This window comes from Crocodylus porosus, unplaced genomic scaffold, assembly GCF_001723895.1.
Source record: "Crocodylus porosus isolate Cpor-Errol unplaced genomic scaffold, CroPor_comp1, whole genome shotgun sequence".
NCBI classification, from domain to species: domain Eukaryota; kingdom Metazoa; phylum Chordata; order Crocodylia; family Crocodylidae; genus Crocodylus; species Crocodylus porosus.
Window position 1 is genome coordinate 34,953,581 of NW_017728909.1, and position 17,191 is coordinate 34,970,771.

General features: G+C 42.9%; 1 protein-coding gene across 4 annotated transcripts in view; it reads right to left on the bottom strand.

Moving 5' to 3' along the window:
• ARL15 (ADP ribosylation factor like GTPase 15) overlaps positions 1-17,112 on the bottom strand; it is a 327,109-nt gene extending 309,997 nt beyond the window's left edge. Inside the window, exons 1-2 of one of the 4 annotated variants that reach the window (XM_019532053.1) lie at positions 16,955-17,112; positions 937-993 (exon numbers count right to left, since the gene is read on the bottom strand). In XM_019532053.1, the coding sequence (XP_019387598.1) occupies positions 937-993; positions 16,955-16,966 (69 nt within the window). In that variant the 5' untranslated portion in view covers positions 16,967-17,112. Of the gene's footprint in view, positions 1-936; positions 994-2,289; positions 2,326-4,399; positions 4,415-16,954 lie in introns of those variants that run through there. The other 3 variants (XM_019532056.1, XM_019532055.1, XM_019532054.1) reach the window with 3 other exon arrangements.
• Between the last annotated feature and the right edge of the window lie 79 nt (positions 17,113-17,191).

Here is a 17,191-nt window from a genome sequence, read left to right on the forward strand (position 1 = left end):
TCCTGACCTCTGATCATTCGCATGGCTCTTCTCTGAACTCTCTCAAGCTTCTCCACCTCCTTTTTGAATTGTGGAGCCCAAAACTGGACGCAGTACTCCAGCTGCGGCCTCACCAAGGCCAAGTACAAGGGGGGAAAATGATATCCTTGGATTTGCTCGAGAAGCATCTATGGATGCAGGCCAGCATTTTGGTCGCTTTACTAGCTGCAGCATTGCATTGCAGGTTCACGTTCATCTTCTGGTCACTGATGACCCCCAAGTCTCTTTCTTTCGTAGTGATAGCCAGCGTAGCACTGCCGAGCCTATACGGATGCTGCAGGCTTTTCCTCCCAAGGTGGAGAACCTTGCATTTTTCGGTGTTGAACACCATCAGATTCTCATCCGCCCATTTGCTGAGCCTGTCAAGGTCAGCCTGGATCACCCACCTGTCTTCTGGTGTGGATGCTTTGCCCCACAGTTTGGTGTCATCGGCAAACTTGGCCAGTCTGCTTCTGACTCCAATGTTCATATCATTAATGAAGATGTTGAACAATATGGGTCCAAGGACCAGAACACAGAAGTGTACACACTAACATTTATGGGTTTTCAGAAATATTTGGGTGTGGATGAAGAGGAATTTTTATATAAACTCTTCAGCCAACTGTTGTTGACCAGAATCCTCATCAACAGCCAATTATAGATGTTAATGTTTCTTCTATTATTTTAATAATTACAAATTTACTCAAAAAAACAAGCACTTTGTTCTATACTTGCACATTTCTGATATACATTTGACAATATAAGTAATGGTGTTATCTGATTGCATTTGCATAAACACCTGTGACAACCAGCAATCACATGAGTAACTTCTGTTTTGGAATACATGAACACTTTCCTTCAACTAAAGGGCATAAACACAAAACAAAAGCTATTCACTTAGTTTGAATATTGGCTTACCGTGTAAATGCCAATTCTACAAACAGCAAATGAGAGCTGGATACATTCAGACATTCTCTAAAGAAATTAAAATAAGATATTACTAAGAAGTCTATTAACTAGAGAAGCAAGTGGTTTATTTTCTAGAAACACAAAATTATTAAATTGTTTCAGGTTTCTCTCTCCCTCCCACATAGGCAGCTGTTTGTACTTAAAAAGAACATATGCTATAAAAAGGTGCAAATTACAATAAACTCCCAATATGGAAATTGGACAGTTGTGTGTTGTTGTTCCCAAAAAACTGTTACCCTCGAGTATCACATATTTTTAGGCTGGCACACTCTAGATTTATTTGCTTTTGAGTTTTTAAAAGGGATCTCTTTTCCTCTTAGTGTTTTATAATATTCATGTTAAAGCAGTGTCAACATTTTTAAAATAAGCATATTAAAGTCCCTTCCCAAACTGCTCAACTTTCAAAAACTTTTGGGAAGCCATTAATCCACTATCACTTCCATCCTCCAAAGGAAAGTAGACATGATCTCTCATTTTCCCTTTATGCAGACATGAAAGAGAACCAATTTCATCCATTGTTAGGTCTGTTAAGTCAGACTATTTCCCATTTGTAGTCAAAAACTCTAAGTTGGGCTTCCACTGATTTATACAGTTTGTTAACTCCAAGGTCCTTTTCAAAATGAAAGTTTTTTGTGAGGTCTTTCTGCACTGAGCTATAAGTGTTGCAACTGGTTGCTTTAGAATTTTGAATGTATGAACTCAGCGAGCTTGCATCAACCACTTATTTAGGAGATTATAGGGCTCACTGTGATCTAAGACGCTGAATGAATGATTCTCTAAGAAGTTCCGAAGGCCACAAACCTCAAAACAGAATCAATGGAGCTATTATGGTTTTGTCAGATTTGCCAATGGCATTATAGAATCCCAAAACTGTTTTTTTCTCTGTAACAATTTTTAAAGAGTTGAAAGGGACCACTGAATTGCACAAGATAATTAGCTTTCATACACATCTCTGTTTTTGTGTTTTATCTCTAGGTGTTTTTCTTTTTTTGTAATATAGTCAGTACCACTACTCTCCCTCCCCCACTTCTACCCACAACCCAAAAAATATGTGATTAGCCCATTTAGTTAGAATTATTTTTTTTAGTAAAATTTAATTGTGACCAAAATATTAAAAGAATGATTCCTACATAACCAACAGCCAATGAAAAAGGTTGCCACAGAGTTTTCTATTTTATTATTATTTGATTATTAATTGTTTAAATATTTTAAACAAACAAAAAATATTTTGCTTCAGTGTCTGAAGGCAAAATGGTGTTGTGCTAAGAATCTGAAGCTACCTAAACACTTTTACTGACCAACCTGAAAGAAATGCAGGGACATAACCAGCAAGACAAGGGAAAGTTAATTTGCAATTCATGCACCGCAATGATTTGGAAACTTTCAGCCTGTAAGGACAACAGGACAAGTAAAAGCCAAAATGTACTTTTCCCAACCTATCTAAAAATTTGCTTACTGGCATGCAAAAGTATAGAAATGCTTTTCCCATAGTTCAAATTTTTAAAAAGTTGACAAAAATATTACAAGCAGGGTGCTTCAAGCTAAAGCTGGCATATCTTCCAGTGATCTTTTACCATATAATACTGGTCAATGTTTGCCCCATTGGAATATGACATGAAGGTTTGGGGGAAAGGACAGAAACTACCTTAAAGACAATGCCCACAAAATGCAACCTGCAGTGTGCCAAAATTAAATACTTTAACAGCCTCAACAACTAAACATCTAGGCTATGGACAGAAGTTACACAAACTGGTTTAAGTGACTGGCAACTGGTTTAAACCTGTAACAGAATACAAGTTCAGTGCACATAAACCGCTTTCAAAATGGTCCAAACTGATTTAAGATAAACCTGGTTGGATGTAGTGTCCGACTTAATTCATTTAGGCCAACCCAGTTTATAGCACTTCTGTCCCAGATCCATTCCCGATTTGAGTTAAGTCTTAGTCCCCCAGCATCCCAGGATGCTTTGCAGCCCTAGGCTATGCTGCCTGCTCCAGTGAAGCAGGGACTGCCTCATCCCCCTGCTCCTTAGCCTGCTTCTGTCAGCCTATAGGGACTGGGGTGGGGGGGAGACGAGACCAGGGAAAAGACCCCCAGATAGGCCCTAGCCAAGGTCTGGGGGGTGGAAGGGAAAGGCCCATGGTGGGGGCTTTTTGACCCTTGGCAGCACTTCACCTCCCCAGCACCCAATTGCTTCAGTGACTGCCACAGGAAGGAGAAGTCCTCTGGGCTGGGTGCCTGCTCATGCAGCCCAGCATGGGGGCCCAGGGGAGCCCCCACCTTGGGAGGCTTCTCCCCACTTTAGCCCAGGGCAGCCCCAGGGAGCTTTTCCCCTCCCAAGCCCCAGACCTGCTTGCCTCAGCCCCAGAGAGTCTCAGGCAGCCACAGGGAGCAGAGGGAAATTCTCTTGCTCCTCCACAGCCAGCTGTGCCTCAGCTGCTGCAACTCTGAGGCAAAACTAGTACAGGGGAGTAGAAGAATTTCCCACTGCTCCCTGGGCTGAGGCATACAGCGCTGGGGTTCAGGATAGGAAGAGTTCCCCTCAGCACCCTGGGGCTCCCCTGGGTTCAGGGACCCCAGGCTGGGGTAGAGGGAAGCCCCCCTAAGGTGGAGGTTCACTAGCGCCCCCATGCTGGGCTACACAGGCAGGCACCTGGCTGGGAGGACATCTTCTCCCCCTGTGGCCATGTCTGAAGCAATCAGCAGCCCTGGGGCGGGCAGTTCCCCTCAGCTTCCCAGGGCTGCCTGGGCTGGGGAACCCACACTGAGGGAAGCCTCCCCAAAAGGTGGGCCAGCACCTAAACAAGGGGCTCCTCAAATCCTGTGGGGACATGGGGCTGGGCTGGAAATGGCCAGCTGGCTGGGAGACATGCTCTAGCCTCCCCTGCTTACTGGCCTGGTCAGAGCAGGCCTCCTCCTGCCCTTCCCAATTAAGAACTGAACCTCAGTTCAGCTGATTATTGGTTCAACCTATGCACCTCTGAAGAAGCTGCCTAGTTTGAACCAATTCAGCCTTTTTAACTGTCTGTACTTAGCCCTAATGTTGTCTTGTACTGTTATGTTCACTACACCCACCCCCGAAAATGTCTGCTGTATTTGACCTGTGGCTGCTCGAGTTCAACAGTGCTTCTGTTCATTTTCAGGCAAACTGAACACAGTATGAAAAACCAGATCAAGCAGTTAGATGTTTAGATAGAAGCCTATCTAGTCCTCAATATTTCTGTCCACCTATGTTCAGAAAATTCTGTGTGGTAGTATAAAGGAATACAGCAGAGGTTTTCATAATTATACAGTACAGTTCTATGAATGGGCTTATATCCTAAGAGACACTTTCTCTCTTACCCTCTACTTGTGTGATGAGTTTTGTGCTTACAGAACAACTGTGGCAGAATTTGTATTTCGTTTTACTTACAGTTTATTGTTGCTTTCTGTAAGGATTCTACATGGTAAGCATGAAAACAAAGAAAAAATAATTTAACATTTGCATCTGTCGCAATCTTACTGTAATGTAAGATACTTTATGCTCTATATATGTTTGAAGACTTTAAATAAAGGACTGCTGACAACCATATTTAAAAAAAGTGAGAAAAAGGGTTTTTTCTCTTTACCTCTTTAACCTTAAAAAAAGTCTACCCTTTTAATCGCACCTTCTTTTTCTACAATAAAGGAGTACCCACCCCATCTGTGTAGACAGTAAATAAGAAACATCAATTATTCTGTTTTCAAAAAGTAAAGGAGCCATTAGTCATAATGAATTCAGATGTTCTGTCATAGGCTAGGAACAGACATTGCATCTGTCCCTGAACAAGCTGTACCTGTGTTTGTCCTGGAACAGAGACATCCTGGGATCTGCCTGTACATGCACTGCCCTTCTAATCAGGGTTTAGCAAGTGGCTAAATGCATTGCCACCTTTCAGCCATTGATTCAATTATGCAATTCCTAGATAAAGTGCATCGGAATGGTTATGTCCCAAGATAAGCTATTAGTACTTCTCATTGTATTAACTTTTTTAGGATGTATCCCAAGATAACAGACATGGATGACTGAATAGATAAAATGGTTTATCCCAGGGCTGAATAAAACATCTGTGTATAGAGCTCAGCAACTCAATTCAGCATTAGATTTCCATTTGCATAGGGTTATGAAATCATCCAATTAGCTATTAACTTCAATAAAAAAAAAAAAAAAAATTACACACACTAAAAGATTTGGTGACCTGAATGTTAAAAACTCCTGCAACAGTCCAAAAAGAAAAAAAAAAAAAAATGCATTAGCTGTGAACTAAAGCAACACATTCAATTTGTAAGACCCCCCTCCCCCACAACCACAAACTTAAATTACAAAAAGAAAAGGCCTACCAATTAGATATGCAAAGCAGTAGGCACTTTGAAAAAGACTCACTAGGACATTTTTTGCTCTTGTCTATTAGAAATAAGAATCTCGCTGTCAGTCATAACAGAAAACATCTCATTGCAGAAGTTCTTAAATAATTAACACTCTCTTAACACACAAGTAAAAAGTTTTGAAAACAAGTGACGGAAATACTCATTTTCAAAATAGGGTTGCACTTCAACTCTGTTCTGAAAGTGAACAACCTTCCTTTCTAGGCACTCGCCAAATTCAAAGGATCTCAGCATGGACACAGGCTCTGCCTGCAAGGAAGGCTTACTTCTGACCTTCAAAGAAGGTAACAACAGAATAACTGCTAAAACTGAATGAACTATTTGACATCCAAAGCAAACTATTTGACTTGAGTTAGGTTCACAGTTTTGCACAAGATGTGGCAGAAGGTACCAACCTGTCCTAAGTACACAGGTGGTTAGCTCTGTTAGTCTCTGAAGTCAGGCTTTTAGATGCCAGACTGCCCTACTTTCTGCCTGATTTGAGACTAGGTAACCACCTCTTCGCAGTTTTGCAATGCAACAGAATTATTTATTCTTTGCCAAGGTATTATACTTCTTGCCATAATCCTAAATAAATTACCATCAACTGGAGAGAGTTGCAACCCAAGTCCACAGATGCAGAGAAGTGCGCATAAAAGGCACAGACTGAGATATTTTGCAATTAATTTGGCAAGAAATAATTGCTTAGAATCATTGTGCCTTCCATGAAACAATGCTTTACCTACACCTCATACAACTAATATTTTCTAGTGCAAATATAAATCTAAACATACTATATACCTACCTCTTAATGATAAAAAAAAATGCAGCCAGTGTTTTTTATGTAACCTGCATGCAAAGTCAGAAAAGAGACTCTCAGCGATCACATGCCACAAAAGATACAGGACAGCAAAAGATACGATGCTGTAATGCAAAACTTCAGAGCTTCTGATGACCTGGCAACTGCAGAGGGTATAATATTCAAGGATTATCCTGAGCACCTATATTGCCTTAGGACAGACCAGTGGGATCAGAGGTAGCTAACTTGTGGCATGCAGCAGAACAGGGAGGGACACAGTTGCAGATAGGGCAGGAAACAGGGCACAGAGCAGCACACTGCACAGGGGAAGGGGATTTGAGTGGCATTTGGGAGGGTACAGGGCTAATTTATGGCATGCCTGACAAAAAAGGTTGGACCTCACTGGACTGGATAGTCTCCATGCAGTTTTCATCCCCACTTTCTATGGTTCTGGATACCCAAAATGTTTTGTAAATTTGTATATCGAGTTCAAAGTTCAACCTTGAGGATTTATTTCTTCACAAAGAATCACAGCCCATGTTACTAGCGATATTTAATATCAGCAATTGTGCAAATTTAATGCAGTACTTTAAAGAATGAAACACTACTAGGCTCCCGCATTATCCCATGTTAAGACAAAAGGAAAAAAACACCCAATTTTCTGAAGGTTTTTCTTAAAACACTAGAATAGCCGTCTTCTTGGTAGTTTAAACATTCTAAGCTAAATCGGAAAAATGATTCTAAAGGAAAGCCAATGAAATTAGGGCAGGAGTTACAGGAGTTCTTTTGGGGCATGGAGGGTACAATGTCTTTACATTAAAGAGAAAAAGACTGAATGAAGTAGAGGACAATTTGACCACTCCTCTAATCAATATGTTTACTAAAGAAACTTCTATGAAAATATTTAGTGAGAAGGGATAACAGTTCAAATAGGGAGAGACAAGTTAGCAAAACTAAATTTAAAGCTGCTGCAAGTGACAGTGATTCCTTCAGGTTACTGGATTTTCTTCTTCCAAATCTACTGAAACATGTCATCTGTCGGAACTTCCGTTGAAAGTTGTTCTGTCGACACCTCTTCCTTGCCTAGTTCTCTGCAAAGGCCATCAATTTAGTTTGATGCTCAACATCTCTACCCTTACCTATAGTCATAAATGGGCTAAGCAGCAGTTGCTTCCATCCCAGCCAATCCAGGATCCATGCTTCGCATGGCATCCTCCCCACTGGTCCAGGACGCATACTGCTGGTGTGGGATCATGCTGTCTCAGACTGGACTGGAGAGGGAGGGAAGGGGGAGAGAACAGCATATATGGTGCAGATCCCAGATGGTGGAACAGGCACTGTGTGCAGCAGTACCAGATGAGCAGGAGCTGGGTGCTGCATGTACAGCAGATTCCAGAAAGTGGTCCAAAACATATCGGCATTCACTGCAAGGTTCAACTGAGACCCAGAGGCAGCTGAGGCCCAGGGGCAGCACCAGGAGCTGGGTGATAAGACTCTGCAGCCCATACCTGACACCTCTGGCCCATCCCAACCTATAACAGTTCTCACATTCAAAAGAACTGCTTTAGCCGTCTGCCCCCAGGAAGGAATTCATGAAGATTAAGTATCTTTAGCTGCCCATACAACCAGTGTCTTACCTCCTTATAGGGTAAAACCTACATTCATATTTCCTTTGGATTTTCCTTATTTGTATTGGGGAGTGCATGTGGACACAACTTAGATTTGCCCCATTTTTAAGTCACTTCACATATTGACATTTGACCGTGTTCCCAGAGGAATAGCAAGTTCTTTCAAAATACCTGGGATGGAAGAAGGGGGAAGGAGGAGGAGAGCAACACCTTACCTACTAAAGTTTTGGCACTTCAGCAGCAGCTCCTAAAGCAGTCATAGCCTGGGCTCAGGCTGCTGCAGCTGGGAACAGGCTTGCAGCAGCCCCATAGCACAGGTGCCTGGTGGCTTCCCTAGGTGCCCCATTTGCTTTCCCCTCCCCAATACACGCCCTATGTGTAGGGATGTACGTGCCACAGCAAAGGCTTCTGCAGGGAAGGGGGTGGGGAGCATCATCCTAGCATCCCTCTAAAATTGGTGCCCAAGGCTGGTACTGTGCTCCCACCTCTTTAGTTACACTACTGCTTCTTCCCTTGAAAACAGCACCTAAAATGCCTGCTACAGTAATGATGCCAATTTGTTTCTTCCATTTCTCATGCAAGAACTCTTAATCTAGAAAAGGGTTTTTCCATTCAATATGATAAGAACACTTTCTGTATCAAAAAAACCAGCCACACAGACAGACAGACCACAAGGCCATGTGATGCATTCTGATCTCCAGCCTGATTTTAGTATACTTGCAGTACAATCCAGTTGCTAAAAATATTAGTGGAGAGGAAAATGTTCTTATCTGTTCTCTAAATCTCAAGACATACTCACAGCTACTGTAGACTTTCCATGTTCTGGATGGACTTATATATTGGAAGACATGGGAACAAGAAACTGCTCAGCAATCATTCCCCGTGGCTGCTTCTACTCATACCCCAGCTAAGGCAAGCTATTCTCTCATATCCATAAAGGGGGATAACATAAAACCTAGTTACAACCATTTATATGTAAAACACAAAGCTCTGCAAACACTATCCACCACTCCCAGAAGCACAAGTGAATAATGAAAGATAATGCAGTTGCTGTCAAAAAAAACAAAGGAAAAAAAAAAATACAGAACTATGTATAGAACCCTTCCTCTGTCCCAAATCTCCAGGTTACCCCTACCCCCACTCATAAGGAAGAAGAGGGAGGGGGGAAAAAAAAAAAAAATACAATCACATCCCCTTGCATCTCGCTACCAGTACTTGGGTGCTAAAACACCAGGATCACTCCCCCATTTCTCAGATACCAAAAGCCCAAACTGCCTAGTAAATGGCAAGTCCCCATCTTCTAGTCATCCTCACCTCCAACACACACCACTGTTGGCTCTGGATTTAGGATCCAGATACCTTGTTTGGGGCAGGGGATCCACCCTCAGACTAACCATGACCTCTCCATTCAATAATAGTTAAATTTATTGATACACAGTGATAACAAAAAAAAAAAAAACACAAAACAAAAACAATACGAACAAATCAAACAAGTCTATATATCTACCAAATCCTAGGGCTGTCAAAGTACATGTGGTCAGGATGCAGTCTTCACTCAGGCTCTCTCTTAGGTGTCAGATGTCAGCATGGCATGTCAGCAGTGCAGAGGTAGGATGCCAAGGCCCACTCCCCACCCCCTTCCAGTGGGGTGCATGAAACAGGCTGGTTGTATGCCCCTGGTCCATGGTGCCCCCTGGGACTTCTCAGGTAAAAGGATGAGGAGGGGGAGGGACAAGAAGGGACCTTTTTGTTATTCCCAGTCTCTGCTTTTGTATTCTCCTTCCCTCTTGATGACTCTTCATCCATGGCTCACTCTGGCTGGTTGCATCTCTGCGGTCACACATTCACACAGCCTTCTGGGCCTTCTCCTAACTTTGTCTGTTCACCCAGAAGAGGGGCTCAGGCCCCCCTCTGCTCTGGGGCCTTGTAGCTGGGTGTCATTTGTCTCATGTTATGGGCAGTATAGTACATACTTGCTTGGTTCCCAGGCTGTGTGTCCTTGTTGCGTCAGACAACTTGTCTGCCTTGAAAGCTATGATTTTGTGTTATGACATGCCCATCAATTCTTAAAGTGTGTGCGTCTCCATCAGTCTTGTTGTGTTAGACCATATAGTCTCAGCCTGTGGTACATGTATCCCTGGGGTATGCGAGAGTCAGGGGGAACATGGGTATCCCAACACTGTCTCACCCTCTTCTCCTCTCAAAAAGATGGCAAAAAATTCGGTGCAATTAAAAAAAAAATTAAATTCCCCAGTAATAACTTGGTGTTCAGCTCTCCTAGCTTTAGCCAACAATTACCTCTAGGTCAGGTACATACTTGAGTTGTAAAAGGTAGCAACCCTACCCACACCAGATCAGACATCTGTCATTCACAGCCTTATCTACATAGCACTTCTTCCAACATATGGCACGCATTAGTCTGTAAATAAAAGAATCCCCTGTGAGAATTTTAATAAGTACCCCAATATTCAATTTTCCAAGTTAGGGGGTACTTGCTACTTAAAAGGCTGAGAAACACCATGTTAGACGATCCGTCTGCTTCCAGGGCCGTGAAACACTGTGCGCGAGACTTAGGCTCTTTAGAAATCAATTAACCCCTGCTGCCCTTCTTGAACCATACTACTGCAAATAAGCCAATGCCCAAAAAACAGACTTTTAAAAATGTTATTTCTAAGCTAACAACCACAAGGCATTATACTGACATTTGTGCTCATCCTGGTGCTTGCTTTCAAAACAGCCATAACAAAGGACTGGCCTTAGAACACAAGATCGTTTTTTCCATCCAGTCTTCTGGCCTTCTTCCCGTTAGATAGAAGCTTCTTCTATCCTTGATTGACGCTAAAATACACGCACCCAACCCAACTGCCAGTCAGCAGATCAGTTATTTTCGCCCAGAGGCCCATCGCCGATATTCAGTCTCAGATCATTCATAAAGCTGTAAATCATTTTCCATTTATCCCTCCTCTTCCCAAGACCATCCAACACATGTTTGGATTTGTTTGGTTTGGTTTTTTTTATTATCATCATCAGACAATTTGAGGTACACCATAAAACAGATTGATAACAAACAAGTTACAAATATACAAAATTTGAAATCAGGCCCCAAGGCAAGTAAAAAATCTTATTTTTTTTTCCTTCTAGTTCTTCAAGCTTGGGAACATAAGAGCTAAAAATTGTTGGTTTTGTTTTAAGGAAAGCTCATCCTCATCTAATTGCACCACTTCAGAGTTGAAATTAAGAGGGGGAAAAAAGCAGGATCATAAATACATTAAAAAAAGAATCATGAATTGGCAATAATGAAAACTAAAAAAAAAACTACCTACAAAACCCCAAAATGGTCTGCAGCTAATGGTACAAGATGTTTGTAATTTCTGCATTAATTCTATCATTCATTTAAAAAGCCACAGAGACCTGAGAAAGGGCTGTTTATGCCTGAAGGCTTATTTTGTTTAAAACTTCTCTCCTAACTAATACAGATGGTCCAAAACAAAAAAACACCCTCATCTTTTACATTTTCTGGACCATCGTGGCTACAACAACACTAACCCCAAGAATTTAAAATTTGTTTTAAACTACCAATGAACACTACATCACATTTGGGGGCCTAGCTGAAGAAGTTGCCAAGGTTCCTCCTAACTGTACCAGATCTTGGGAGGGATCACAAAGATACCTTGGATTACTAGCAACAAAGAGAGACTTGCATATTTCTAGAATTGTTTTGAATTAACAACATCTAAACAGAAAACAGAAGCAGCTATTATACCAACTATTTGAGTTAGTCTAATAAAAAAGATATGAGGTTTACCCAAAGAACCTTGTCTACAGAAAAGAAACATCATTTGAATCTAAAGACTGACACTCAAACATTTTCCCCTCATTTCTCTCTGAACAGAGATTTACTTTTTCAACTTACAGTACCCAGTGATTCTGCAGAATCTAACACTAGAAGTTGCAGTCACATTTAAGTAGTCTCACTTGTCTTCTCCAGGAAGCCACATCATGTTTTAGTGCATGTAACAGCCACCTCTAGAGTCAAGAGTTTGTCAACGGGAATCACCCAAGGTTGCAGCAGCAGAATGAACTAACAACATAGGCTTTCATTTGTATCTCCTAAAACAGTGTTTTCTCAACCTATGGGTCGCGACCCAAAAGCAGGTCACAAGAATATATGAAAAGGTTGTGAATAAGCTTTAAAAAGATCAATATAGTTTAAAAATGGATTCTCCTTTAAAAAGGAGAAAAGGGTAGGAAACTGGCTTTTCCCTTGCAGGCTAGCAGAGCTTCCCCCCCCCACCATGTCCCACATCCCCCTCTTCCTCCCCACCTCACACACTGGGGGGTTGGGGTGGGGGGCAGCAGATCACAAGTGAGGGGCACTGGGTCAGGACTGGCCAATATTTACAAATGGGTCCTAGTACCAAAAAAAGTTGAGAATCACTGACCTAAAAACGAAAATGTGTGTCCCTTCTGCTAGTTCATCTTCAGCAGGATGATTAGGTTTCACAAAGTTCAAACATCAATATTTTTCTTACCAATTTCATAAAACAACTAGATTCTTTAAGTCAGCAAATGCTCTCTGCAATAGTGGTCACATTGATTTTTCTGAGAAAGATCTTTTTCCCCAAGCATGCTCCTTTAAGCTCCTTGGCTGCACCAGACAAAGTTTGCACATTTACTTAATGCAGCTGAACACCTATGGGAGTGCATTTTTGGTGGAATATGTCCCAGAATTGCTGCCATTTGTTGCTGCCCAAATTTTAACACCTTAGGATTTACTGGAGTAGTACATTGGTTCCATCACAGCTATAAGCAAAGTAATAGTTTGGTTTCTAATATACTACGCTGAACCTTGGAGCTAGTCATATCAGCTACTTCAGTTTACAAGGTCTCTGAAACTCACATTTAATACAAGTTGCATATATTTAATATGGGGCAGGAACTAATAAAGCAACAGAACTACCATTGGTACCAGGAGAAAGAAGCATTCAGAACTTGAGAGTGACTACATACTAAGGAAGCTTGCATTTGAAGTTTGTCTTCTTTCCCATGATAACACAGTTTCACATGGAAACATCATTTATAGTTCTGCACATATCTGCAAAGCCTCAAGTGCCTGCCCTTTCTACGCAAAGAAATGGGACGGTGCCTTGAGGTAAAAGCCACCAAACTTTACAGCAGGCACACAAACCCTAAGAATGGCAACTGCCACAACTGACAGTTCATCCAGAGAAGACAACCAAGTACTATCTACTAGTGGTACATGGATCTAGAAAGAGATGCATCAAAACCAATGAGAGAGCTTTTAGAACCGCTAGAGAAGAAAAAACAAACACACAGGTCACCTTTGCAAAAATAAGTGAGAGGAATATACCAATTTACACCACAGGCCAAATATCCTGCAAGAGGGGGGAAAAAAAAAAAAAAAAAAATGTCATATCTAAAGAACAGCAGCTACTTATTTAAAGCCCCAGTGAAAGATAGGTCTAACAACAGAACTGCCTTAGTAATTATTTTGAAAAATAATCATGAAAGGAATATTATTTCAGTGGCCTCAGAGTGCAAAGGGAAAAAGCTTAATGCCTGAAGTAGCTCAGGAAGCACCTAGTGATAAATTTATCATACATTACTATTTTCCTAGCCACAGGAACTGGATTAAATGAAAAGCAACTAACATAAGGGAACGTATTCCACAACAAGTCAGGGTAGGACACTGAACTTCCAGAAATATAAGAAACACTGAAGCATTTTCACCATGCTGCACTCCATCAGACCTTGCAGGTCAGGGGGACTTGAGCGTCTAAGTCACTTGGGCTCCTAGGGCATCTTTATACATGCTCCAGGGTGGCAGAGAGGGGGGAGTGCTTTAATTAAAAGCGTCTCCGAGAGCTGCTCTAATTAAAGTGCCTGCAACATCACGTGTATTCAGCATCCCATGCTTCAAAATGACCTTTAAAAGGGGCTACCGCTGTCATTTTGAAGCATGGGGAGGGTGAATACATGACACCAAGGCTACTAAAGCATACTAAGTAGCATGCTCCAGACTCGATTAATCAAGTCTTCTCTGATTATTCACGCGCTAATTAGCACGTGTCGGAACAGACATCCAGCACACACATAGGTGCCCCTAGATATGGATTTAGTGTTTGTAAAATCAGGGGGCAGAGAAAAAACAAAAAAAAAAAAAAAAAACCCCAAAACAGCCTATTTTATAAACATAGTTCACAATTTGTTCTCATTGTGAACTGTAAAGCAACTGTTTAAATGAGAGAGATCGGTTTATTAAAAATAATAAAAAAAGTACAATTTTAACGCTTTACCCTGAGACCACTTAGCCACATGCTCATCCTTTAAGCATTAGCTCCTTATCAATTCACAGGAACAGTTACGTATCCTGCCTGCATCACACTTCCCCCCACTTTACCTGTGGCAAGGGTGCTCTTGGACCACTGTGCATAGTAGTTATGCAGGAAGGTTAAGTTAGACAAACACTTTCAGGATGGTTTAGATTGGGATGATCCTGCCTTGAACAGGGGGGTTGGACTATACCAGTGTCTCTCAACCCCAGGGGTCACAACCCAAGTGTCACATGAATATCTGAAAGGGTCACAAACAGTCACAAAAAATATGCTCCAGCCTACAAGAAGCTGCCTGGGGTGATTGGATGCAGCAGGCGTACATGCACATGGCTGGCATCCAGCCAGGCAGGGTGGTGGGAGCAGCCCCAGCAACTGGATGCAGGTAAGTCTATGGGGAGCGAGAGTTAGGGCCAGGGTTTGGGGATTGGGACTGGAGTCACCTGCCCCTCCAGCAGAAGGAGCCAGGGGGGCCCTTTGAGGGTGGCAAGGAGCTGCATGGTGGTGCCAGGGCTGGTGTCTGTTCTCAAAGAGGCAGAGCAGCTAGAAGGCGCTGCCTGGGAGAGGGGGCGGGGCAGGAGGGGTTGTGCCCTCAAATTCTGGGAAGGGTGGAATGACAACGGGAAAGAAAAATTTAAAACAACTGTGTAGTCTGCATCTGAAAGAAAGAAATACCTTAACTACTCTGCAACGCCCTAGTGTCTGTATAGGTACAGAATATAATCCTTTTATTCCTTCATTTTCACAGCTGTTTTAAGACTGCTGATACCATCCACAACTATTTTAACTGACTTAGGGGGACCTTGGTCTGCTGTGAAAGTAATGGTCTCTTCAGAAACTAGTGTTCTCTGGTCCCAAGAAGACACCTTATATTGACCCATAAAGATTGAACCAAGGTTCAAATTCAGCTTGCACCTGAACCAGCTACAACAGGACAGCGTGGCAGGAGCAGAGATTTTTAGCCTAAAACCCAGTTTCATGTAGTACCAGATGTGCACAAGAGGCGAACTGGACAAAAGAAGAGCCCTGTCTGGAAGAGGTTACACTGCAAAAGATAGTTTTAGTTACAGCAAGAAGTCAAACAAAACCTGCCAAAATGCACAAAATAGAAGAGTGAGCTGAAGAGGTTTTCTTTTTAAAGACAAAAAGGAAGAGCTACAGGTGGAAAATTGTCATAGTGCAAGTTAAAGATCATTCCAAACATGCTGGGTGGCATTTCACATGTCATTAAGTCAGGAATGGGCAACAGCATCAATTAGACAAAAAGCCAGACTTAAATTTCTTATACGCTTTTTTTTCTGTTCATTTAAAAACTGCCTCCCACCTTGATTTAAAATTTTGCAAGCACACCAACAATTTTCAAAGTTTGTTAAATGTAGTATTCACAGACCAACAGATTGTTCATAAAAATGCTGTGGCAGTCACAAAGGTTAGCTTTTGCTGAAAGAAATATACAAGGTATCCAGATGAAACTGGCTATAAGTTTATAAAAGGAAAATTTTAAGAACAGCTCCAGGCTCTCAAGAAGCTACAGTAAGGCTGCACTTAGGATATTGCAAGTTCATTACCAGTCTTTCATTAACTAGGTTAATGAGAAATTTACCTGCCATTTCAGTTCTCCAGAGCTTGCCTCAACAACTCCTGTGCACCATACAATTGGTAAGAAGGCTTTCAAATGAAGCAGAACAATTTGTACAGGATAATAAGATTCAAGCTGGAGGTACCCAAAGCCAGTATTTCGTAAGTGTTAAAATAATGCATTCCTTTTGCTAGCTACTTCTCTTTGTTGATGGAGTTCTCAGGTTGGCTACTGCACATTGTATCACCAAAGTGAGACTCTCTTAATAGACCTCTTCAAAGATGACCCCATAAGGGATCTTGGTGGCCATGAGAAATCTCGAAAACCTACAGCCATGCATAGCAAGCACAAGAATAAACTAAAGAAAGGTTACAAGCTTTTAACTGCCACTGAAAGGACATTCTTCATTCCGCCACACACTGACTTATCATCATTGGATGAAAACACCAAGAGTGCTTTTTACTGAGACCGCTTACACGTGAACAAAGTGACACCTGCTTAAATGTGAGAAGTAAGCAGTGGTGGCGTTTACCTGCTTTAGGCAAACAGAAAGAAAAATTAAAGCCTAGCAGATGAACTGCACCCACATTTTCACTGTTGTCTCCCATGCTGACATGAAACCAGCCAAACAGACATCATGAAAATGCCAAGATCCAACTCACCAGCACCCGTTTGGTCGGGTTTATCAAGAGCTGCCCCGTCCGTTTGTGAGGTTGAACACTAACTACAACCCCTGGCCTCAAGTACGCACCTGCGATACGATCTCAGCAGACAAATAAAGGCAACGTTCATTAAACAGCATTAACCATTACTCCTGCATACCAAGCTACCCGGGTGCAGCGCTGCTCATGCCCCTGGTTACCATCTAGCTCGCTCAAGCGTCCCCTATGCTAATGCCTTCAGGGAAGCAAGAGGGTGACCTAGGTCGTAGCTTTAGAGATCTAATAACGAGCAAATGAGCAGGGCGGCAGTGCACTTTAGCAAAACCATTCCAGTTTATTGGCCTTTAATAGTCTTGCCAGCCTGATAAAGGCAGCCGGCGCCGCACCAGCCCTACTCCCACGTCTCCACCAGGAACCGGGGAGCGGCGGGCTGGGGAAGCCAAGCGCCCGGCAATGCAGGGGCGCCGCGAGCCGGCAGGAGGCGGGGCGGGCCCCTTCCCCGCGGGCTGCAGCCCCCGCCTCGTGCCAGGGCGAGGGGGCAGCCGCCGCCTGCCGGGACCTACCAGGTAATCCATGTACTGAGGCGAGGGCTCTGCTCGTGCCGGCGCGGGCGGCGGGCAGCGGCTGTGTGGCACGGGGGGCGGCGCGGGCTCCGGTGCTGTCCCTGCCCGCACTGAGCCACCCGGCCCGGCCGCCGCCCGCAGCACCGCTGCTCCAGGAACAGGCGCGTTTCCCCCGCGCGTCACCATCAGCTGATCGCACACGTGGGCCGCGGCCCGAGCCTCTTAAAGGCGCCCGCG